Below are 22,398 nucleotides of genomic sequence, written 5' to 3' on the forward strand. Positions count from 1 at the left end.
TTCAATAACAATGCTCAGTGGAGTGAAATTTTGTAGCTTTCGTTTCGTATCACGTATTTTTGAAATTAGGTATGGGCTCCATCATCAAGAGAAGTAAGATATATCTTATGTTTTATTTAACAACGCTCGCAACTGCAGAAGTTATATCAGCGTCGCCGGATGAGCCGAAATTTTGTCCCGCAGGAGTTCTTTTACATGCCAGTCTCATACTAACTTTCCACGCCTTCTCTGATAGTAGATCCGATAAATAGATTCGAAGCGTTGGATGTTTTTGCCTCTACCGAGTTGTGAAAAATGAAATCAATATCTTATCACCTTAAAACAATACGACGTAGTATACATTGGAATTACTTTCATTTAAATGCATAAGAGTAACTCTGGGTAAAATATGAGACAGCACAGACAGTTCGGAAGGTAAAAATATTCTTTCAGCACGACGAATGTTCTGCTTTTTCGTCCGACGCCATGTTTGCTGTGTTGATTCGTGAACCCTGATCTTATATTTTGCATTGTATTTCCTTCAACACTTCGATAATCTTCCAGACGGGATGAAGTGCTTTTTAAAATTGATCATTGTAGAGCCATTTTTTCAATGCTTATATATTTTCTCTCGTGTTATTTATGTGATATTCTTAAACTCGTATGTCTACTTTGTAGAACACAGACTGCAGAAAACACTGTAAAAATTTCATTAGTTTCAGAAAAAAATGCACTTAAGTTTGAAAATATCAACTTACGGAGAACTGCATTTAAGAAAAGAAGAATATATGAATTACGTACTTAAAGAGGCCATTTAAAGAGCTTGTCTGCAGAGATACCCCTACAATATTATATTATATATATTGTTTAAAGAGAAAATTTTCCACCCTTTAACACAAAATGAAAAATCGGATTTTTAACTCCTAATCACTACCTCCTCATACTCATCCTCTTTCACAATAGCCCTGCCAAGACCCTGGAATTCGCTACCTGCTAGCGTCAGGAACTGTCGAAATAAAATTGAATTCAAACGCACTTGGTCAGTAATTGATTTCTTGTAAATAGTTTCCATAATCTATCGCAAAATATTTCAATATCCAGTAACTCCATCACTATACAATTTTGTTATTCTAGGTTTAATTTGTCATTCAGTAAATATAAAATATTCTTTGTTTTTCTGTGATGAATTATCTAGCTTTCATTAGCCAGGTAATCTTTCGTACTTTGATTTTTATTTTAATTGTAATTGTAAATTTAATATTGTAATTTTAATTGTCATTGTAATTGGAAATTTAATATTAATTGTAATTTTATTCTTCATATCATAGTTGGAATCTCCTGGTAGAGGGGCCTGATGGCCTTATCTCTACCAGGTTAAATAAATAAATACTACCCGGTCCCCTTAAGCTAAAATTTAAAATAATTTTTTGAATGAGCGTTAGTCCTACGAAATGCGTCGTGCGGAAAATATATAGTTATACGTCTATAACTTAGGATAATAGTTGGTAGTACTGTGATAGAGTAGTCCTAATATTATGATAGTTATTTTTGAGAATTTATTACAATTTTACTGATCGAGTGGAAGGTCTGTTTTTTGGTTCAACATATTAAGAGAATGATCGTGGATAAGTTGTTGCACAAAACCGGTCCTTTTCTCGCTTAGTAAAATTGTAGTAAATTCTAAAAAAGAACTATCGCAATATTACTCGTATCACAGTATTAGCAAACTTTACCCTATATCTATTACTTACGTGTAAATATGAATTTTTTTAATATTCTGTATTCCTCATACAGGTACGAGTATTTCAATTTATTTTCGCAGGAAGTTGTAATTTAATTTCGAGGACATTTAAGAATAAATCTGATTATTTAAAGTTTTCGAGATTAGTTTTAGATAGTATGTGAACTGAAGTTCCCCATCCAATGCATTTACACTTGTGTACGCTGTACTATATGTCTCTTCTAGGACAACATGGACCCCATCGCAGTGGCACGACAAGCGCAACAATTCTTTGGGTGGCTGGATTTCGCTTTGTTTGTTCTGATGTTGTTGATATCCACACTGATCGGAATTTATTTCGGGTTTTGGGGTAAAAAGGCAGACACCCCAGAAGAGTATCTGCATGGAGGGAAGTCTATGAGTGTTCTTCCAGTATCAATGTCTCTTATTGTCAGGTTTGTATCACTCATATAGTGCATGATGCTTTAGAATTTACTGAGTAAAATGTACAAAAAAATTATCAGAGAAAATATTATATTCATTATAAATAAGTCACAGATACTTTTGAAATTTAATAATAATTTCAAAATGAATATCCAACAGTTGTAGAGTAAACCACACTTCTTAATTACTGCATAATGACTCACAAATATAATTTTAGGGTGTCATTTACGAAGGCGTTTCGAGTGTAGTCGTAAGAAGAGGAATAATATCCCAAAGAGTAGCGAACTAGATACGTTGAGTGGTTAATATCAAGAGATGAATTAAAGCGTGGTTCAAATTTTGTAGGATTTTATATCGTGTAACAGATAATGTGTGGAATTATTATTTGGGAGCTTTTCTTTGTAAAAGGTGCGATTTTACAAAATGTCGATTTAGAGATTCGGTTCATGTAGAAATAAACATTTACAGTATCTCTACTATTAAATAGTGGTTTTGGGTATACTAGGTCTGTCTGTCAGACTCTCCGTATCTGTGACGCACTTTATATTTAATTATAGCTCAGATTTTGTTGAAATTCAGCATCTACGAGTCAATTTATTCGGAACTGATGCACATAAAGTCTATCAATTCTGGATGGAAATTACTGGGTCTTTATTTTAAACAAGAAGCACATAATACCATCGTTAACATTCCTTTACTTGAGTACAAGTATGAAAAATGAGAGTTATATGTATCAAAAAAAAAATATGTGAACATATATCCCGTTTTTAATGGTTACATCGTGCAAAAAAGAAATATATATCTGAATGAAGTTACCACATACAGGGTGGAAGTGAAATAGCCTTGCAGATTTCCAGAGAGAATAGATCATGTTGTAAGTAACAAAAAACTATAATATCATATTGGTGAAAATGTCATAGTTTTTTTTTTCAGAAAAAAAAAGTTTTTTTTTTTCCCCCCTCCAAATGTTTAACAATCTCTTATCCGGTAAGTATTGTGAGCAGAATCGTGATTTTCGTCCACATCCATTGGAAATCTAATAAAGAATAATGTATCCCTCTGACATATTTCAATAGCGTGCACGGTTTTCGTGTAAATTTAATTTTAAAAGCCCCTAAATTCAAACCGCATTGCACGAAGCGAAGGCTTGGCAACGTCTTCGCAGCTTGGCAGCTTACAGCTCATGCATTTTGTCAAGACACTCCCCCACTCTTGCTACAGAGTTGCGCAGGAGATCGGATGAGTCTCCTTACGAATTATGGGGGAACTTGCCTTCAACTCGATAGACACAAGCCCGACTTCCCTTCTACTCCTACCCCCTTCACAGAAACGTTGTTCCCGTACTGCACATCGCGATGGTCTTCACGAAATGCATGAGCTGTACGTACGGAGACTCACCGTGTTCGTTGAACTCTTAAGGCTGGTTCACAATAAACCGGGAACGGTAACGACAACGATAACTAGAACGGGAATAATGTTAAAATAAACGTATTTAAGTGTGAGCATTCGCAATACTTAATTGTAAATGCTTACATTCGAAGACATTTATTTTAACAATATTTCCGTTCTCGTTCTCTTTGTCTTTTCCATTCCCGGTTTATTGTGAACCAGCCTTTACATCTGCATAGGAGTAGAGATCTTAGCGACGATGAAACTTCAAACTTAATTTTCTAATATTAACCGTGCATTTAATCACAAAACCTAATATAGGTTTTCTATTCATTTAATTGTATCCTATCGTCTCTTTCAATCTCCAAGGTTATTTTACGTCCACTCAGTATATTTATACGTCTCTGTAAATACATAATTAGGAATGCAAAAAGCAGCAACGAGGAATGAATGATTGAACATTGTGAACAAAACATTTCAATATGTTTTAAACTATCAGGAATCTGTCTAATATATCACTTATCAACTTATACTAGGTTATTTATGTATTGCTCTTACGCTACGGGAGCAGAACGACAATATAACGATTTTAAAGAACGAGTTGATATCGCTTATTTTTTAACACTTAACAAAATCACTTCACACTGATATGACCAGTTTAACGTGAGTGACAGCATTTTCAGATAAGAAATTAACTTCATATAATTCAACACTTTGATAAGTTACTGGTTAATGTAGTTGCCCAGTGGTACGATGCCGAGGCCTTGTCTTTCCGTGAACTCGAGTTGAAAACTAGTGGATGACGTCAATGAGTTTTGTGGCGCGCAAAGTACAGAAATGTTACGAATCTAATAGGCCTACACACTTTTTTGTAATACCTTATCACGTGTTTTCTGACAAACTTCTATCATCATGTTGGAAGTAATTATAATCTGCGTTCATTGATGTTTAGCCATTGTGGGAAATTGTAATACTGTACACTAGGGTTCAAAGACGTGTTGCTCGGTACTCATGTTTTTCGCAAATGGGCGATGGCATTGACCTATTCCTTTGTTAAAATATTTATACAACTGAATGTGCAATTTCGAAAAGGGAATATATCTGAAAAGTAAAAATGTTCAGGAATTAAAAAAGTGATTAAATTTTTTAACCGCTGTATCCAGACCAACAAAACTTTACAGTTAGCTTTTTAGGGTCAAAACACAATATAATATGAAAGAAAAAATATATATATTTATGATGATGTATGATTTTTAGCCTTTTTATATTGGAGATATGCCCTTTTTGAAATACATGAACAATGTTTTTATAAATAAAGAAGAATTTAAAAAGAAAAATGGTAAAAACAATAATACTAGTTATAATATACAAAAAATACATTCATTGACAAAATAATACGAGTATACTAAAATCAATCAGAATTCCGAATTCCTTGTCACAAAGTATTAGGGGCTGCAAGACAACAAACACCTTTAAGAACAGCTTAAAAGATAACCTTATTAGCATTTCACTCCAATCATACTGATTTAAAATATTACTGACTACACTGTTGCTTTTTTTCTTTAGACATCATCCTGATTGTGCTGCATTTTCAAAATTGTCTCATAATAATCTCTTTCTATTATCTAACATAATTTGAAATATATTAACATTCTATGTATTTTAGTTTAATTCTGCTACCCAGTTTATTTCAGTGTTTAATTAATAGTTCATAGTATTTTGTTGTTTAATTCGTAAATAACTCTTGTATACATGTAAATCTCATCTAAATCAAATTGTTGAATTCTTTGTAAGTTCACTTTTTGCTGGTTGTGTGGAAGAGAAGGCCTTACGGCCTTAACTCTGCCAGCTAAAATAAATCATTATTATTATTATTATTATTATATTCTGACTTGTCATCGGCCGCAGTAGATAGCCACTGCAATATTTCCTGGTAAAACCTTTGAATTCTGAAGGTAGGCCTATGTACTTTTCCATTTTTACAATGTCTGCCAATTTTAGTTGGTATCGGTACTTTTCCATTGTAAGATGGATAGTTTGTATTGTTGGATTGTGGAGCGCAGCAACCTTTTACTCTTAAAAGACTGAACATTTCTGCAGAAATATTATATAAGCCATATTTTGCGATCACTTCACCTGGTTGTTCAAGGGTAAATACACATTCATAGAACGAGGATAACTGAAATGTTATTTTTTGGTCCTTTGGTCCTTATTTTCCATAGATTCTCACAGAAAGCTGTTTAACTTTAAAGTTGAGGTGAAGCCATTTTTTGAGTCGAGTATGTCTTCTATGCTTACTTGTGTTATGTCAAATTTACTAGTGGTACATGGTATTTAGATGAGATTGATAGTTGTTGATGACATAGAGATGTACCTTTATCGCAATTATTATTGGATAGTATATTTGATAGCGACGTATGCAAGTTGGGCCCTGTTTTCGCTCAAAAATATATGTAGACGTAATTAGATATGCCAAAAAATTCGAAATGTGCCATTTTAGAAATTGCATATTCAGTTGTTAAATGATTTTAACTGATTGTATAGCCTACGTATGGATTTACAGCGTTTAATTGGTGACATACAACGTTCAATTTTATTGTCACTAACAATATTTCAAGACACAGACTTCCAAGAGCGTTACATAATAACTGGTTTACTTAACTAATTCCAAAACACAAATTAGCTTCAACTCATAAGCGAAGAATACTGACTAGCCTTATTCAAGTAGTGTATTGCAACTGCATTTCCTTTCTTCTAACTGCCTTATGCCGATAAGCTTCACTGGCAACAACTTGGACAGGCATCCACACCTGTGAAGTAACAGCTAGCGCTTCTGGCCGCGAAACCAGGTGGCCATTGTTCGAATCTCAGTCGGGACAAGTTACCCAATATAATCAAATTTTGTGTAACTACCGGACTCATTTCAACAGCATTATCACCTTTATCTCATTCAGACGCCAAATAAGCGAAGATTTTGATACAGCGTCGTAAAATAGCCTACTAGAAAGCTATTGGCTAAAAAATTGGGAATCAGTCGCTTTTGCGGTCGATTTGCTACAAAGTTCAAGAAAGAGGGGACATAGGGTAGGTTTATAAACTGCAGAGAGGGATGCATCATATAGGATTGGGACGGGTGTGGGAAAAAGGAGATACTACGCGACCAAGGCAGGACCCGTCGTGGCAGAATGAGGAACTCCGTGCTCGCTGACTATGTTTACTGCTGGAGTATCGTCACGTCCAAAACCTAATGTTTCAATCTGGTCGTAATGTCGCGTGTAGGAAGATGTGTGTTTCCTAGCCAAGCGCGGAGCGTTGTAATGCCATGAAGTTTAGTGATGAAAAAAAGACAACTGGTTTATTCCTACCTCTGTCGAAGGCAATAGAGCGTGCTGCAGCTATTGTGAACACAAATAAGGAAAAATTAGTAGTCCACACCTGTGGAGTAACGGTTAGCGCGTCTGACCGCGAAACCAGAGTTCGATTCCCGGTCGGGGCAAGTTCCCTGGTTGAGATTTTCCGGGTTTTCCCTTGACCCAATATGAGCAAATGCTGGGTAACTATCAGTGCTGGACCGCGGACTGATTTCACCGACATTATCAACTTTATCTCATTCAGACGCTAAATAACCTATTGTTGATAAATCGACTGGTTGAGGTTTTTTCCGGGGTTTTCCCTCAACCCAATATGAGCAAATGCTGGGTAACTTTCGGTGCTGGACCTCGGACTCATTTCACCGGCATTATCACCTTCATCTCATTCAGAAGCTAAATAACCTAGATGTTGATACAGCGTCGTAAAATAACCCAATAAAATAAAATAAATGATAAATCGTTGTAAAAGAACCCACTAAAAACAATTAGTAGGATTAGAAAGGAAGGTAAAGAATGAGAAATGCTAAGATAAGAAATGCATATGAAATGCAATACCATATAAAATACGGTAGCTACATTAGTTTACATTACTTTCGATTCATGTTCTCTCCTTTATGAACACCGATGTTGTGTTGTGTCTTCTGAATAGATTTCTATGTGTGTAAGCATATGATAAATAAAACTAAACAATAAACTATAAATTATAAACTTATACGAACATGTAATACATACTAGGTTCAAAAAGTTCCCGGAATTTGCTAGCATCATAGAAACAACGTACCTTAAACACTATTCTACAGCATTCCCTTCAAAATAGTTGCCTTCCGCAACAACACACTTTTGCCAACGCGTGCAGAGTTCCTGGAAGCAGGCCTGGAAGCCATTTTGTGAAACCCGTCTTAGTGCTCTCGTCGCGTTTGCGATAACCTCTTCAGCATTGAATCTCCGTCCTTTCAGATGACTTTTCAGACGGGGAAACAGAAAGTAATCAGGTGGTGAGAGATCAGGAGAGTATGGTGGGTGATCCAAAGCAGTTATGTTGTGCCTGGCAAGAAAATTCTTTACAATAATTGCGCGATGAGCAGGTGCATTGTCATGCATAAGGAACCAGTTCTTTTCTACCCACTTTTCTGGACGTTTCCTTCTCACTGCGTCCCAAAGGCGACGGAGGGTTTTTACGTACAATTCTTTCGTTACAGTACGACCTTCTGGAATGAACTCATGGTGCATGAGACCCTGAGAGTCGAAGAAAACTTCCAACATAACTTTGCTTTAAGTGTGCTTAAATGCGACAGGCTCATGTCAGTAGATTTACTGGCATGTAAAAGAACTCCTGCGGGACAAAATTCCGGCACATCCTGCGATGCTGATATAACCTCTGCAGTTGCGAGCGTCGTTAAATAAAACATAACATTTAAAATAACTTTGCCTTTGGAAGTGTCCCTAGGAAATTTTTGCTTCCGAGGAGATGTTTTCGATTTCCACTCAGATGACTGTCGTTTAGGGACTGGGTCGTACAAGTAGCACCAGTTTCATTTTGTTTAAGAAATCACCATCTTCATCAGCCATACTGATCATGTCCCCAGCAAAACACAGAACTTGATGTTTGTACTTTGCTCTGTGGACATAATTACAAAATGCGACGAACAAACAAAACACTATGATAAACAATTGCCTACAACTCAAAACCAATAATTGCCATTATCAACAAACTTTAAGGAAATGACATCATGAATGTTACCAACAAAACAAATGTATAATATCCCTTGTTATATATTAATACGAAAAATGGTAGTAAAATTCCGGGAACTTTTTGAACCTAGTAGTATATAAAGCGTATTAATAATAACGAAACAAGAGAACAGTTCAGCATGTGCTTCATTTTGCATTTGATGCGGACTTTACAGCATGGTCTGTGTTGTGAAGCGAATCGCAGCGCCACCAAACAAAACGGTTCCCGCCTTGGTCGCGTAGTAATAATATAACAAATGTATGGAGTAATGTGAAGGTGCGTTTAATTGATATCGAGAGGCACGAGATTGAGCTCCAATGTTCGGAAAATTCCTCACTACATTTAAAATCATATCTCATGCTTAAGTGGGGAGGTGTGATTACATAAATTCTTGTAAGAAAGATAGCAGAGCAGGTTTAGCATGGCTAAGATTGGGGGCATGGAAGGGTAATAAAATTGTCAACGAAGGAGAGCGCCTTTGTCCACTGTTCGGGGAAAAGGACCCCTAGAGACATATTTTATTGCAGTGTGTCGAATTTGAACATATCCGGAGAAAATATCTACCACCCTCGTGTCTAAGTCAGTTGGCTTGCATATCTTGACCTCATGGGAAATATAGAATGTGATCAAAAGACTGGATTGCTCCTCTTGAAGGCGAGACAGATTAGAACGTCAGCCGTTGAAGTTTGTGATATGAAGTGACAAGGGATAATGGCAACTACTCAATTATACACTTGTATGTCTGTTTTAAGATAGGATATATTCTAAAATGTGTTTTCTTTGTGCCATTTTCATTTTAATCTGTGTGCTCTTTTGGAGAGTGGTTGGATCTAATCATAGGTTAGGAGTTGAAACTTACAAAGTAGGACTTGTTTTACACAGTACGTACGGTCAAAGACCCGTGCATTGTATTTAAGAGAAAATTCTGATAATATAGTACATCTGTATGTATAATATTGCTCCATAAATCTATCTATCTATAAAAAAACACCAGTGAACGAAGAACAGCTGTCCTAGCCAGATACAAGTATGTGCGATAGGAATTTTCCAACCACCCCCTCGCCACTAAAAAGTGGTAAGAATTCTCATTTCCTAATCTGTCCCGTACTTTGAGACGGTCACTCTGTGTATTATCTTCGTGTTGCAGTTTCCTCTCCGGTATTGTAATGATGGGAGCGCCTACAGAGATTTACCAGTTCGGAACCCTGTACTGGTTAATATGCGTTGCTCTCGTGATTGTGGGGCTCGCAACGTACTATTTATACTTGCCTGTCTTCTACGAGCTCAGGCTCACATCCACCTACGAGGTAAGTATAAAGATAAAATTAAGCCTACAAGGCTGAACCTGGTAGGAGATCTTCCTCGGTCCTCGAAAATTATTGGGCAATGTCGGTTAATCCTATAGAGGACCACTGAAATGATCTCGCCAAATACAATCTTCCAATTAGGCCTACCAATTGCTCTCTATATAAGCGATAAGTTGAAAGGGCGTCGTTAAATAACAGATGAGACAGTAAAACTGACAATTTTTATATTGGCACTGCGAACAGCATTCCAGATTATTTTGACAAAGAGAGAATACGTACAAATGCATAGATTTATTTGTTTATTTATTTACTTACTTACTTATTTATTTATTTCGAAAAGTTACATATAAATAATGCAATATTTGTATTTCAGTACCTTCAACTCAGGTTCAACAGGGGTGTCCGAATAATGGCGTCGGTGCTCTGGACGCTGTACCAACTACTCTATATCCCCTTCGTCGTGTATATTCCAGCATTGGCATTTAGTCGAGGTAAAAATTAATTGTGAGATGCTCAAATTTCCAGAACTTCAGTGCAAAAAATATCCAACTTACAAATTACACTAAATGGGGAGTTCCATTAACGAAGCACCAAGGATTTTTTCTCTCTCTTAGAGTAGTGAAAAACCTAATCCTTTAGTATTAATTGTGAACTACATTATGACAAAATGTTAGAAAAGCCAAACCTATCTGTTCTTAGTAACACAGTGGTTCCCCATTTATTATCTATATTTATTATGGACTCGACATGTAGCTCCGAAACATCGAATTTATATAAATATTCGATGTAGTTAAAAAATCAGAAAATACAGTGTCAGGTTGAACAACACGAAATTCTAAAATCATTCATATTATTTCATGAGTAGAGGAGAGAGGATCTGTGTGCTGTTAGAAAACGAAACAGGTTAGATGCGACCCGAGCAGTAGCAAGACAGTCCATGCATTCGACGCGAGCAGTAGCAACAGCAACAAAGTCCATGTATACTAAACTTCAGGGACAACGCACATAGATCCGCCCTATACTCATGATAAATCAACAAAAACTGAAAGACACCACTGCAAAATAATTAGGTCGATGTCCCTCTAGAGAAGCTGTACATAGATACTTATTGTAAATGAAACATTAGCACGCTAAATTGATGTATTAATTAACGAATCCTTTTTTTATTTTAGTAGGTTATTTTACGACGATTTATCAACAGCTTAGGTTATTTAGCGTCTGAATGAGATGAAGGTGATAATGCCGGTGAAATGAGTCCGGGGTCCAGCACCGAAAGTTACCCAGCATTTGCTCATCTTGGGTTGAGGGAAAACCCCGGAAAAAACCTCAACCAGGTAACTTGCCCCGACCGGGAATCGAACCCGGGCCATCTGGTTTCGCGGCCAGACGTGCTGACCGTTACTCCACGGGTGTGGACTAACGAATCCTATGGGGCAAACAGTTTCCAAAGAAAGCCTAAGAACTTAAATTAACCCGTCGATTGGCCAAATGTCCCTAACAAGTTTATCTGGGTACTTGATCTTCCTTCAATACCTAGGCTTTTACAATAAGTACGAATATTTCATTCTGACTTAATACATCAAAATTGATTTATGTTAGCGTATTAACTCATAGAAGTTGAAGGATGTTACAACATGTATTTCATAGCAGATATTGATATAATTTAATTATGCCTCCATTGTAGAATGGACAGTTAAGCAACTAGTTTTCCCTCCCATGTTATGAAATGGCAACATAAAATGAGAACAATCATCAGAGCCTCCACCGTCAAAAAGGCATTTTTTGATAACGACCACCAGGTGGAAGCACAGTTGCTCCATGCAATTCCACAAGGGTTATAACATGTCTTCTTTTGCAGTCGCTAGATGGAAACATAGTGAAATTGATAAAAGTGGCTGCCTTGAAAGTCCATTAAGTTGATCAATCTGGTACATGTGATGAAAGGTTGAACGAAATATTATACACTGCTGAACCAATTTCCTGTATGTTACAAAATATTGCTGTAGATACATGTTTAGGCCATTTTCCTTTCCAGCATTTACCATGAAAGAAATTTAAATGGATTTAGAATCTGATAGTACAAACGATTTTGGAATACTTAGGTACTGAATCTGATATTCTCTTGTGTCATTTTTTGCGCAAAGCACTTGTCACTAATCTGTCTCCTTACATAATTCTGCCTAACCTTATCACTAACAGTGGGACTAAATGTCACGAATCTATCTCCTTAATAAACACGACTTAACCTTACCACTGACACTAGGAGTACTTGCCACTGAATTATGTACTCATCAAACCCTACCTAACTTTATCAGTGACAGTGGGACTTCTTGTCAGAAAGGGTAATTAGAAAGGGCGTTCCTAAAATATATTAGTTTAAATGAAACTGAACTTAAAGAAACTATAAGCACAAAATGTATTGATTTTGAATAGAATAATGATTACATGAACTGGAAAATGCGCATATAATACAAATATATTACTTCTATATTCAGCTCCATATGTCTTGTTTTGAGATCCTTACCTTAAATTGGCGATGTAACGTTATAAACAATCTTAATATTTTGTAGTTTTCATACTTTCATTCTATACTGAAATATGAATTAATATTATGGCGTAATTCATCTGAAGTTAATCACGTTTTTGTTTTACAAATGAGGATCTCAAGAGTAATGGCAGGTAGGCACAGAAGAACATCACGTGAAAAGATTTTTTTATAATTGGTACATTCTTTCCTTATAATGTTTCATGTTAAATTCAAGATAAATTTTAGTACTAATGAGAATATTAATTACTTTAATGAAGGACACAAATCGGATTTCCATGTACTATCTCTTAGTCTCAGCCGTTATAAAAAATAACTTCCCTGTTCAAGTATTATGATTTTAAATGTGTTGCTTAATTATCTTAAATATATCAACAGTCAAGAGAAAACTTTAGAACGCAATTCAAAGACAACGGATGATTAAATATGACCCCTTTAATAATAGTGAGATTTGCTGACGACCTGGTTTTAGTAGGCAATATATTAAACGAGAGAAGAGTTAGGGACAGAAGAAGATACCAGATCATAAATGACATTAAGTTATATGAATCATATGCGGAGACAAAAAGGAGGACGGAAAGTAGAAAAGATTGCAGAGAGTTGGGTTTGCAGTGGAAGACCTGCCCTTGGACAGAACACTATGATTGAACGAATGAATTCAAATGGCAGCACTTGAACTCTAAAAAATTTTGGGTTTTAACGGTAACATGTACATATAAACAAGAATATTACGCATCTATTAGGAAAATAACAAAAATTTAACCATCTTCTTCTCTTCTTCCCTGAAGAAAATTTCTGCAACTGATAAATTATGTATGCTTATAAATTAAATTATTTTGGTTGCTATATATTATAAATATTTTGTGTAGTATTTTATTTATTACACATCTCAAAGCAACAGTGCTTACGTGAGATATATGGAATGAAATAAATAACAATGAAACTTAAATATATGTTTCTGATTATAAGGACACAAATGTTCGTCAGACCATTATCATACATTTCCAAGGCTTTAGTATGAGACCTACTAGTCATATATATTTGGATGGAAGTACGAATGTGTTCTAATAAATTTTTCTATATTTCCAGTAAGCGGTGTTGACATTTATATGATAACACCCATCATCTGTGTCCTGTGTGTCTTTTACACGATGCTGGTGAGTGAATATTTATATGATAAACTGTCCTCTCCAATGCTATTTGATCCACTATAGCTCGTAGATTCATTTATTTTTCCGTCGTCTGTCGCAATGCATCTCGCTGTGAATGAAAACTTAACTTCTACTTTAGTTATGGCCCAGATCACATATATTGCAGATTTCCCAGCCTTGGAGGCTTTGACGGTAACAACTTCTGTCAGGTTTATTATGGTGCCATCTAGTTGTTACATATAGAGTCACGTCATAACTCCCATTTAAATTGCAATAGCGACTGTACTGCCATCTCGTGTTCGTTTACGGAGGACGGGTGGCGATCCTGGCAGGTGTTCTCTTCAAAGTGCTACCGATTTTAACATAGGGATGAGCAATTTGTTATATATGTGATCAGGAGTTATGGTAACAAAATGACAACAAATTTTTTACTTGTTCTTCAAAATTATATCTTGTTATTAAGTTTGTGATTAATATTACGTATACCACGTATAACACTTTTGACAACCATTAACATAGCAACAAAATATTTGTAATTAGTATTTTTAAGTGTTCTGTTTATCTTTTACTTATGGCTACACCTCTAGCACACCTAGGTTTTAAATAGCTTTCTGGCAAATCTTTAGGCCTACTTTTATTTCGCTTGCAAGAGCAACTTGTGTACCTTACTTGGAGTACGTTTAATTTGCCTTACGTTAAGATCATGTATAACATGATGGAAACTGGAAGTCAGTCCCAGAAGAAAGATAATGGTTTTATATAAATAAAACTGTGAAAAATTATTGCTTACTATATTTGTTAAATAATTATTATATTATTTTATATTGTGAAGTAGTATTAAAATAGAAATGTTTGGCCTAAATATTCTAATTTCTAAGCTCTCGAAACAGCTCCTATCTGTCCAGTGTCGTTAACCATAGACAGGTAATGCTCGTAAAATTTACGACGCGGGATTTTATTTTTGTCCTTTGTTAGTGATTGTATCAATGAAGTCTTCCGGTTTTCCGTGTACCTTCTTCTTGTGCGTTGAACTCTCCGATATAATGGGCCTTCAGCTGCTAAACAGATAACACGTGTGATTTCAAAGGTTCCATTGTAATAATTACCTTTAGTGTGAGTCTACTAGGGAAAACGAGTACCGTCATTTCCCATGACTGTGGTCCTGGAATACAACTATGGTCATGATACGACTATTCAAAGAACATTGTGGAAGTAACATAGATCGTTCGTCGATAGCTGCAGTGATTTGACTTCAAACTACAGTATATCAAAAATATAGATAAACGAGGTACTATGTTATGGAGTACAAAATTTGACTGGACCATAGTTGTGTTCCAGGACCATAGTTATGGGAAATGACGGCACTATAATTGAAAGAAGGTAAGGTTTGCCTTTATTTCATCCCGCGCCGTTAAGGTCCAAGACAAACCTAACCGTGTTTTTAGATGAAATGGTAGCATCCCGTTCTTCCTTACAGGGTTCGATCCCCTGTCAGGTTGTGATTCGTTAATTTAAAAGGAAAATTCAGAAAAATGTTGGCACTAAAGAAGAACACTAAGAAGAAGAGAAGAAGAAGAGCAGAATCCAGTACCTCAGAAATACGAAAACCGTACTGTGTGCACAATATCCCTTGCATAGAAGAAGGGAATAACCCAGTCCTATTGCAAATACTGCACAAATAATTTTGTAAAGAACATAGGGATTTACTGTGTCTTAACTCTAAGGAGAGAAAAATGTAACTTAATGTTGGTGGTATACTCAATGTAACATTAGATTCAATAGAAAACATCTTCAGTGAACAGAATTTCGTACTTTTTAATATGTGAAATCAGTACTAAAATTACGACCATTTATCTTTTGTGTACCTACATTAAATTGACTATTACTTATCTTGGGTTAAGACCGGCAGCATACTGCTTCGGACATCCTATCTCAGATCGTCCGATATGATACCACAGTCTAGTATATACAGTCACGAAGCTCAAATCGTAGTAAATATAGTAGATAGCTGCTAACCACTAGGCTCGCTAATATCGCCTCATTACAGACAATGCGAAATAGTACTGGCACAGTCTATTGGTTCCTAGAACCCTCACAACTCAAGCTTCGCGACTGTATATACTAGACTGTGACACGGTGATTACAAGCATTGTTATGAAGCTGCAGCATACTGCATCGGACATTCGTCCCCAGGACGGTTTAGTCTCAGATCGTCCGATGTGACAGTGATTACACGCATTGTTACGAGACTGCAGCATACTGCATCGGACATTCGCTCCCAGGACGGTTTAGTCTCAGACCGTCCGATGTGACAGTGATTACACGCATTGTTACGAGACTGCAGCATACTGCATCGGACATTCGTTCCCAGGACGGTTTAGTCTCAGACCGTCCGATGTGACAGTGATTACACGCATTGTTACGAGACTGCAGCATACTGCATCGGACATTCGTTCCCAGGACGGTTTAGTCTCAGACCGTCCGATGTGACAGTGATTACACGCATTGTTACGAGACTGCAGGATACTGCATCGGACATTCGTTCCCAGGACGGTTTAGTCTCAGACCGTCCGATGTGACAGTGATTACACGCATTGTTACGAGACTGCAGCATACTGCATCGGACATTCGTCTCGGGTTATCCTGTCTGAGACAGGATGTCTGATGTGTATGCTCCCGGCTGAGTCCGTACGTTTTCTTTGTTCAAAGCTACGAGTTGACATATACACATACGTAATATGGTTGAACGTTCTGTTCCGAATAACGAAGTTCTGTTCATTACATATTAGAAAATGGAATTGTAGTGCCGAGTATAGCATTCATTTAAATATTTAATAAGTTTTCCATTTACATATCTTTTGTTACGAGAAATTCCTACTGGAATCAATGTTTATGTTCAGGGAGGAATAAAAGCCGTGGTTTGGACTGACATGCTGCAAGGTATCGTGGTTTTGGCTTCAAGTCTCGCCATTGTTGTTCTTGGGCTGAACCAGCTCGGAGGCATAGAAGCTGTGTGGTCCAGGAACTACGAGGGTGGCCGAATTCGTTTCTTTGAGTAAGTGGATCGAATGTTATATCAGCCTTACAAATAAGCACAGAATATTTAGACGTCCACCAAAATATTTGCAGATCCACTTTCTTAGGAATCTGATTTCTGCATCTTAAACCGAAGACGGAGTCATTTGTTGAAAAGCCAGTTTTGAATGCATTCTGTTGGGCTAAAGGCCGTGACAAATGGTCCATTCATGCAAATTATCATTGATTGTTCGTTGTTTAAAATATGACCATACTTCTGTTCGTAATTATTTTTCCATTCAAACAACTTAACCCACGTTCGCACGCAGCTGATGACACTGTTGAAATAAAATAGTAAAAAATATATATCACAAATCTTGAAACTTTGAGTCTGACATATTAATTCTTCGCACTGTTAATGGTATTACGGTACATAACTTTGTTTTTAACATATAGAAATATTTTACCATAAAATTCAGTATAAATAATGATAGCCACATATCTATACATATAGCTGGACGGATTTTAATAAATGGCCTCTCATTTTGAAGCTTGGAACTCAAAGTTTTTCGGAAAAATAGTAGTTTTTAGTGAAATGTCAATTTTAAACATAATTTTCCTATTTTCCAAAATCCATCTGTCGTTAGTTTTGAGAACTAGCTAATAGCATTCACGGCCGACTTGATATTCCCTTCGCTTTTTTGTAAAGGAGACGTTAAGCGAGCATCAAGTCGGCCGTGTTGCATTTCAGAATAAAACAAAACACATTCTACAGTAAACAATAGTACACGAAGGCCATGATCTGCAAGAATGCTGACATATTTAGAGCTCAAATTAAATTGGTTATTAAAAACTTAACTTACTAAAAATAATTTACAGGTACGCTTCTGTGGTGTGTAATTTTCTGGGTACAACTGTGTATTGGATATTAAGAACTACAAAACTTGAGGTGGTTTGATGACATTATTACCATTAGAAATAAAATATTGTTGTAGTTAATGCCATGATGTGACTATTTTTCATTAATTATACATATTCATGCTATATTGATGATATGAAAGTGAAACGTTTTGGGGTTATATAAGTAGATGTAGAGAATAATTTAAATTGGATTTTGATTTCTATATTTTACGGAGTGGCGGCTGTATAGTATATATAGTACTGCATATGTTACTGAAAGCTATAAAACTTACGTAAGATAATAATATTATTAAAAATCAAATATTTTTATAATTATTAATCAAGTGGGGTTGGGTCTTTTTCATATATTTAATGGCGGTGTGGTGTAGATATTTATATGCGTGGTTCTCTTCAGTATTGGCTCGAGAGAGAGTATATTTAATTGTTATGGAAGCAAATAACTTTCCGAATGTCTGGTATTCTCCATTGAAAATAAATATGAAAAATGTTTATTTGAACGTGTAATGAACTTAGTTTGCAGTATTTGCTGCACAAGCCACTAGTTATATTCTAACTTATAAATGAACCTTTTTTTAGTTCATTTTTGCAAAATTCCAGTAAGTCAAATACTAAATCAAAAAGAAAATGTTATTCAATCATATATTTTAATGTAAATTTTAGAGTTATAAATTTACATTTTACTTATTAAAACTGTTAACGTTTCGCCATGCAATATGGCATCTTCAGACATTGATTAGAGATATCTTATAATACTAAAATATTGCAATAAAATTGTGAAGACGATACATATCAAAGCATAGTTAATGAATGTCAAAGTGAAAATAGTGAAAACACTTAAACATATCAATTACAATCAAATTTTTAACTGTGCATATTTAATGCCAAATTTTGATTGATATGTTTAAGTGCTTTCACTATTTTAACTGTGACATTCATTACCAATACTTTGATATGTATCGTCTTCAAAATTTAATGGAAAAATTTTGTTGTCATAAGATATATCTAATCAATGTCTGAAGATGCCATATTGCATGGCGAAAACGTTAACAACATTAATAAATAAAATGTAAATTTATATCTGTATAATTTACTTTAAAATAAGCCATGATTGAATAATATTTTTCTTTTGATTTATAAACGAACGACAAGATATCTGAGAATATTGTACTGTATTATATTCTCCACATGTAATATATCACCAGAAACTGAACTACAGTACAACTTCTGTAACCCGAACTAATAATTGTGTTTGGAATATAATTGAATTATTCGAAATTATATTTTGCCATATGTTCCTTTGAGCTCATATATTTTATTTTCTTCGATTAGGTAATTATAAAATAAGAACATTTTGTTATATAAATTTGTTTCTTGGGCAAGTAATAGCTGTCTTCAACGGAATAACTTATATTAGCGCTGGTTACTGCATACCATGCCTGCTGGAAAGACAATCCCCGAAGTAAATCGCTACATATGCGTGTTTTATCTTGCGTTTATCTTATTTGTTGTCAATATTTTACAATATAATACAGTCTTTCTCCTTATGAGTTACATCTCAAGATATTGAGAAATATTAGAATTTGTGAGAGAAAATGTTTAGCATAATCCTTTTAAAGTAATGCCCTGAATAGCCAGATTGATATATTTATTAAAACAAGCTGTAATTACTTCTAATTTTTTTTCAGATTCAATCCTTCTCCTTTTGAGAGAATGACTTTCTGGATTGCAATAATTGGCAACACGTTCTTCATGTTTGGAAGTGTCACGTTGAACCAAGCCATGATACAGAGATATCTCTCGCTGCCAACGTACGGAAAAGCACGCACGTGAGTATTGCTCTCATTCTATCTCTCAGAGAAGTAATAAGATTGTGACATTAGACATGATTATCTTAAAGTTATATATTAGATCATAATCCAGCTTTAAACATATTTTTGTGATCTTCCTTGGGATCTCCTTTCTTAACATAATACCCATCTGTAATCAATCTTAAGATATTTTTTAACACAATTATACTGTATTTAATATATTACTGTACATAAATAAGAAATATAAAAAAGAGTGAAACAGGAATTCTTGCCAGTTCTTCTTATACTGGGACATCATTTTATTTTTACTTCAATTTTTATTGTACCTGAGTTTTTGAATGTACTTCACTCCCACCCCTTCTACTAAGGAAGTTCCAACTCCACACAGAACCAAGACCGCAGATAGTAAGCAGTACTGAGTTACTGAGTATAGTACGTTCCAGAAATATGTTCGCGTTTTCCAGTGACGAAAGAGCTTTCAATATTGAATCATATTTTCGCACAGGTACTGTCCGTTTGCCTACTTCGCATCCCGATTTCCCCAACCTGCTTCTGCTCACCACTCTGTAAAAGCTGGGCTGTCTTAGCTCTTTTCTGACAACATTAATTTCTCTTAGGAATTGGACGTTTACGTAATATTAAACAGCTGTTTAATTTAACTTAAATAAAAGGGCCTCGTTAAGTAATTAACTGTCACATGATTTCCTCCCTTTCTACAATCCTGCGGCATAACCACTTGGACGGACAGTAGATAGCATGTCTGAGTAATTTTATATTTTCGGGTCTGGCAGAAGTGAAGATTGAATTCACAGTACGTAGAGTAGGTACAGAATTATTTCAACATGAGTTACTCGTACGAAGGACGAAACTGGCAATTGGAATTAGATGCAATAGTCTATAATGCGATAATATGCACAAAAGAACTGAAGCCTGTATCGAAATGAACGGCCACCATTTTCAAAATTGTGTTTAAATATTCATATTATGATTATTTTTCAATTTAACTTCTTTCTCTAGGCTATATTGTACGCTAATGTGCTGTAGACAGTACAATATACACTGCATAATGAATACGTTCGCATGGATAACTCACTTCGTGAGTAAAAACACTTATTCTTAATACAGTACTGTACTTTGATTAAAGAAAAACCTAATGAAAATTATCAAACTCAAAATCGCGATATTTCCTAGTTTACGTAAATGGATGAACTACTTTTCTTCCATCCTATACCTAGTAGAGTGATTTGTGTTTTACGCCAGTATCATCGAACTCCAGTCTTGGAGGGGAGAGCAAGCGGTGTTTCCGGTTCTCTAAAGGTATAGCCAGGTTAATATTAAAAATGTTAGTAAAAATAAAATGATGTCCGTGTATTTATGTCGCGATAGCGCAGCAGTTAAGGTAAAACGCAGCAGGGCCGCAAATTCGTGAGTTCGATTTCTGATAGAATCAAGAACTTCCTCCTTTGATATAACCCTTTCGATCGAACTATAGGCCTGGGATTCACTCACTATGTAACATAAATAAGTACCAAGGACATCTCTGGGGGTAAAGGCGTCGGGAAGTAGGACTGACATCCATACTGCCAATAATGCCGACTGATTGTAAAGGTGGAAAATGTGAACTTCCTTCCACCCACCACTCTCTGGTGGTCGATCTGCACTGTTATAGGGTTTACTTGAACTAAATATACATAGTGGAAGTAACATGTTAAATGTTATGTTTTATTTAACGACCCTCGCAACTGCAGAGGTTATATCAGCGTCGCCGGTGTGCCGGAATTTTGTCCCGTAGGAGTTCTTTTATATGCCAGTAAATCTACTAACATGAGCCCTTCGTATTTAAGCATACTTAAATACACTCGAACTGGCCCAGGATCGAACCCGCAACCTCGGGCATAGAAGGCCAGCGCTATACCAACTCGCCAACCAGGCCGACTGGAAGTAACATAAATGTGCATATGTTAACGGCTTATTCTTTGGTCAGAGTGCAACATAAAATTCTAATACCACATTAGCACCTAATGAACACATTTGTCAGAAAAATATATTTGCTGTAAATGTTGACACTGTTTTACTCAAAAAGTAACTTACTATTCGTGCGGCTATGAACTTTACAGTTATTATTAGATTAACTGGGAAGACATTACTTATCCCTTTGCAGTTTTCAAATAAAATGACCGATTTTCTTGTAAATTAAATACAAAATTAACATACAGTTATATCCAGTCATTAAGAATCCTCCAACTTCCACTCTGTATATTATATATATATATATATATATATATATATATATATATATATATATGACAGGGTTAAGGATAAGGCCATGGTATTAGATCAAACCATCCGCTTTGAGAGAAACCTCTCACAAGCGGACGAGGTAAACAAAGAAAAACAATAAATATATAAACCATGCTATATTTCCTCTCTTCTGAATATAACATACCTGTTAATCAGTTCTTCGTCAAGTGTATGTTATGTGGAGCTAGAGGTTCCCTTCCACAGTCTGCCTGCCAACTTTTAGTGAAATTAAAATTCAAAGTCTTTCAAATACAAAACATCTTATTACAAATTCTTACAGATTCTTTACATATCATGCAATATCATTTATATTTTCTAGAAAAATAATTTTGTCAATATGACATTTTGGCATCAAGCGAATCACCAATTCAAAATTTAGTATTTTTTAAAATTAATACACTTAAAAACTTAACTGTTCTGCATTGAGGATCCTTGTGGTCACCCTCACTAGAGGACTGATGATTTTATATAATATCTCTCTCTCTCTCTCTCTCTTATTCTACTCGTAATAACTTCAAAATTAAATGACAAAATTTTAAATACAGCACTATTAACTTGCGGATGACCAAGTTGTGTTTGGCGACTATGACGACAAACTTAAAATGCCTGCATATAGGCTACACCTAATCTTGAGATTTAAAAAAAAGGATAGGCTATAATTTATTGTACAATGCTAGCCACTGCTAAGATATGTAATGTAACGCATATATGATCA

The 22,398-nt window shown here is 35.4% G+C and overlaps 1 protein-coding gene across 1 annotated transcript in view; it reads left to right on the forward strand.

Moving 5' to 3' along the window:
- LOC138711641 (sodium-coupled monocarboxylate transporter 1-like) overlaps positions 1 to 22,398 on the forward strand; it is an 89,795-nt gene that overhangs the window by 3,802 nt on the left and 63,595 nt on the right. The window contains exons 2-7 of the mRNA XM_069842773.1: positions 1,946 to 2,154; positions 9,783 to 9,942; positions 10,316 to 10,433; positions 13,577 to 13,644; positions 16,539 to 16,693; positions 19,260 to 19,400. Coding sequence (XP_069698874.1) covers positions 1,952 to 2,154; positions 9,783 to 9,942; positions 10,316 to 10,433; positions 13,577 to 13,644; positions 16,539 to 16,693; positions 19,260 to 19,400 — 845 coding nt within the window. The 5' untranslated portion in view covers positions 1,946 to 1,951. The remainder of the gene's footprint in view (positions 1 to 1,945; positions 2,155 to 9,782; positions 9,943 to 10,315; positions 10,434 to 13,576; positions 13,645 to 16,538; positions 16,694 to 19,259; positions 19,401 to 22,398) is intronic.

This window comes from Periplaneta americana, chromosome 13, assembly GCF_040183065.1.
Source record: "Periplaneta americana isolate PAMFEO1 chromosome 13, P.americana_PAMFEO1_priV1, whole genome shotgun sequence".
NCBI classification, from domain to species: domain Eukaryota; kingdom Metazoa; phylum Arthropoda; class Insecta; order Blattodea; family Blattidae; genus Periplaneta; species Periplaneta americana.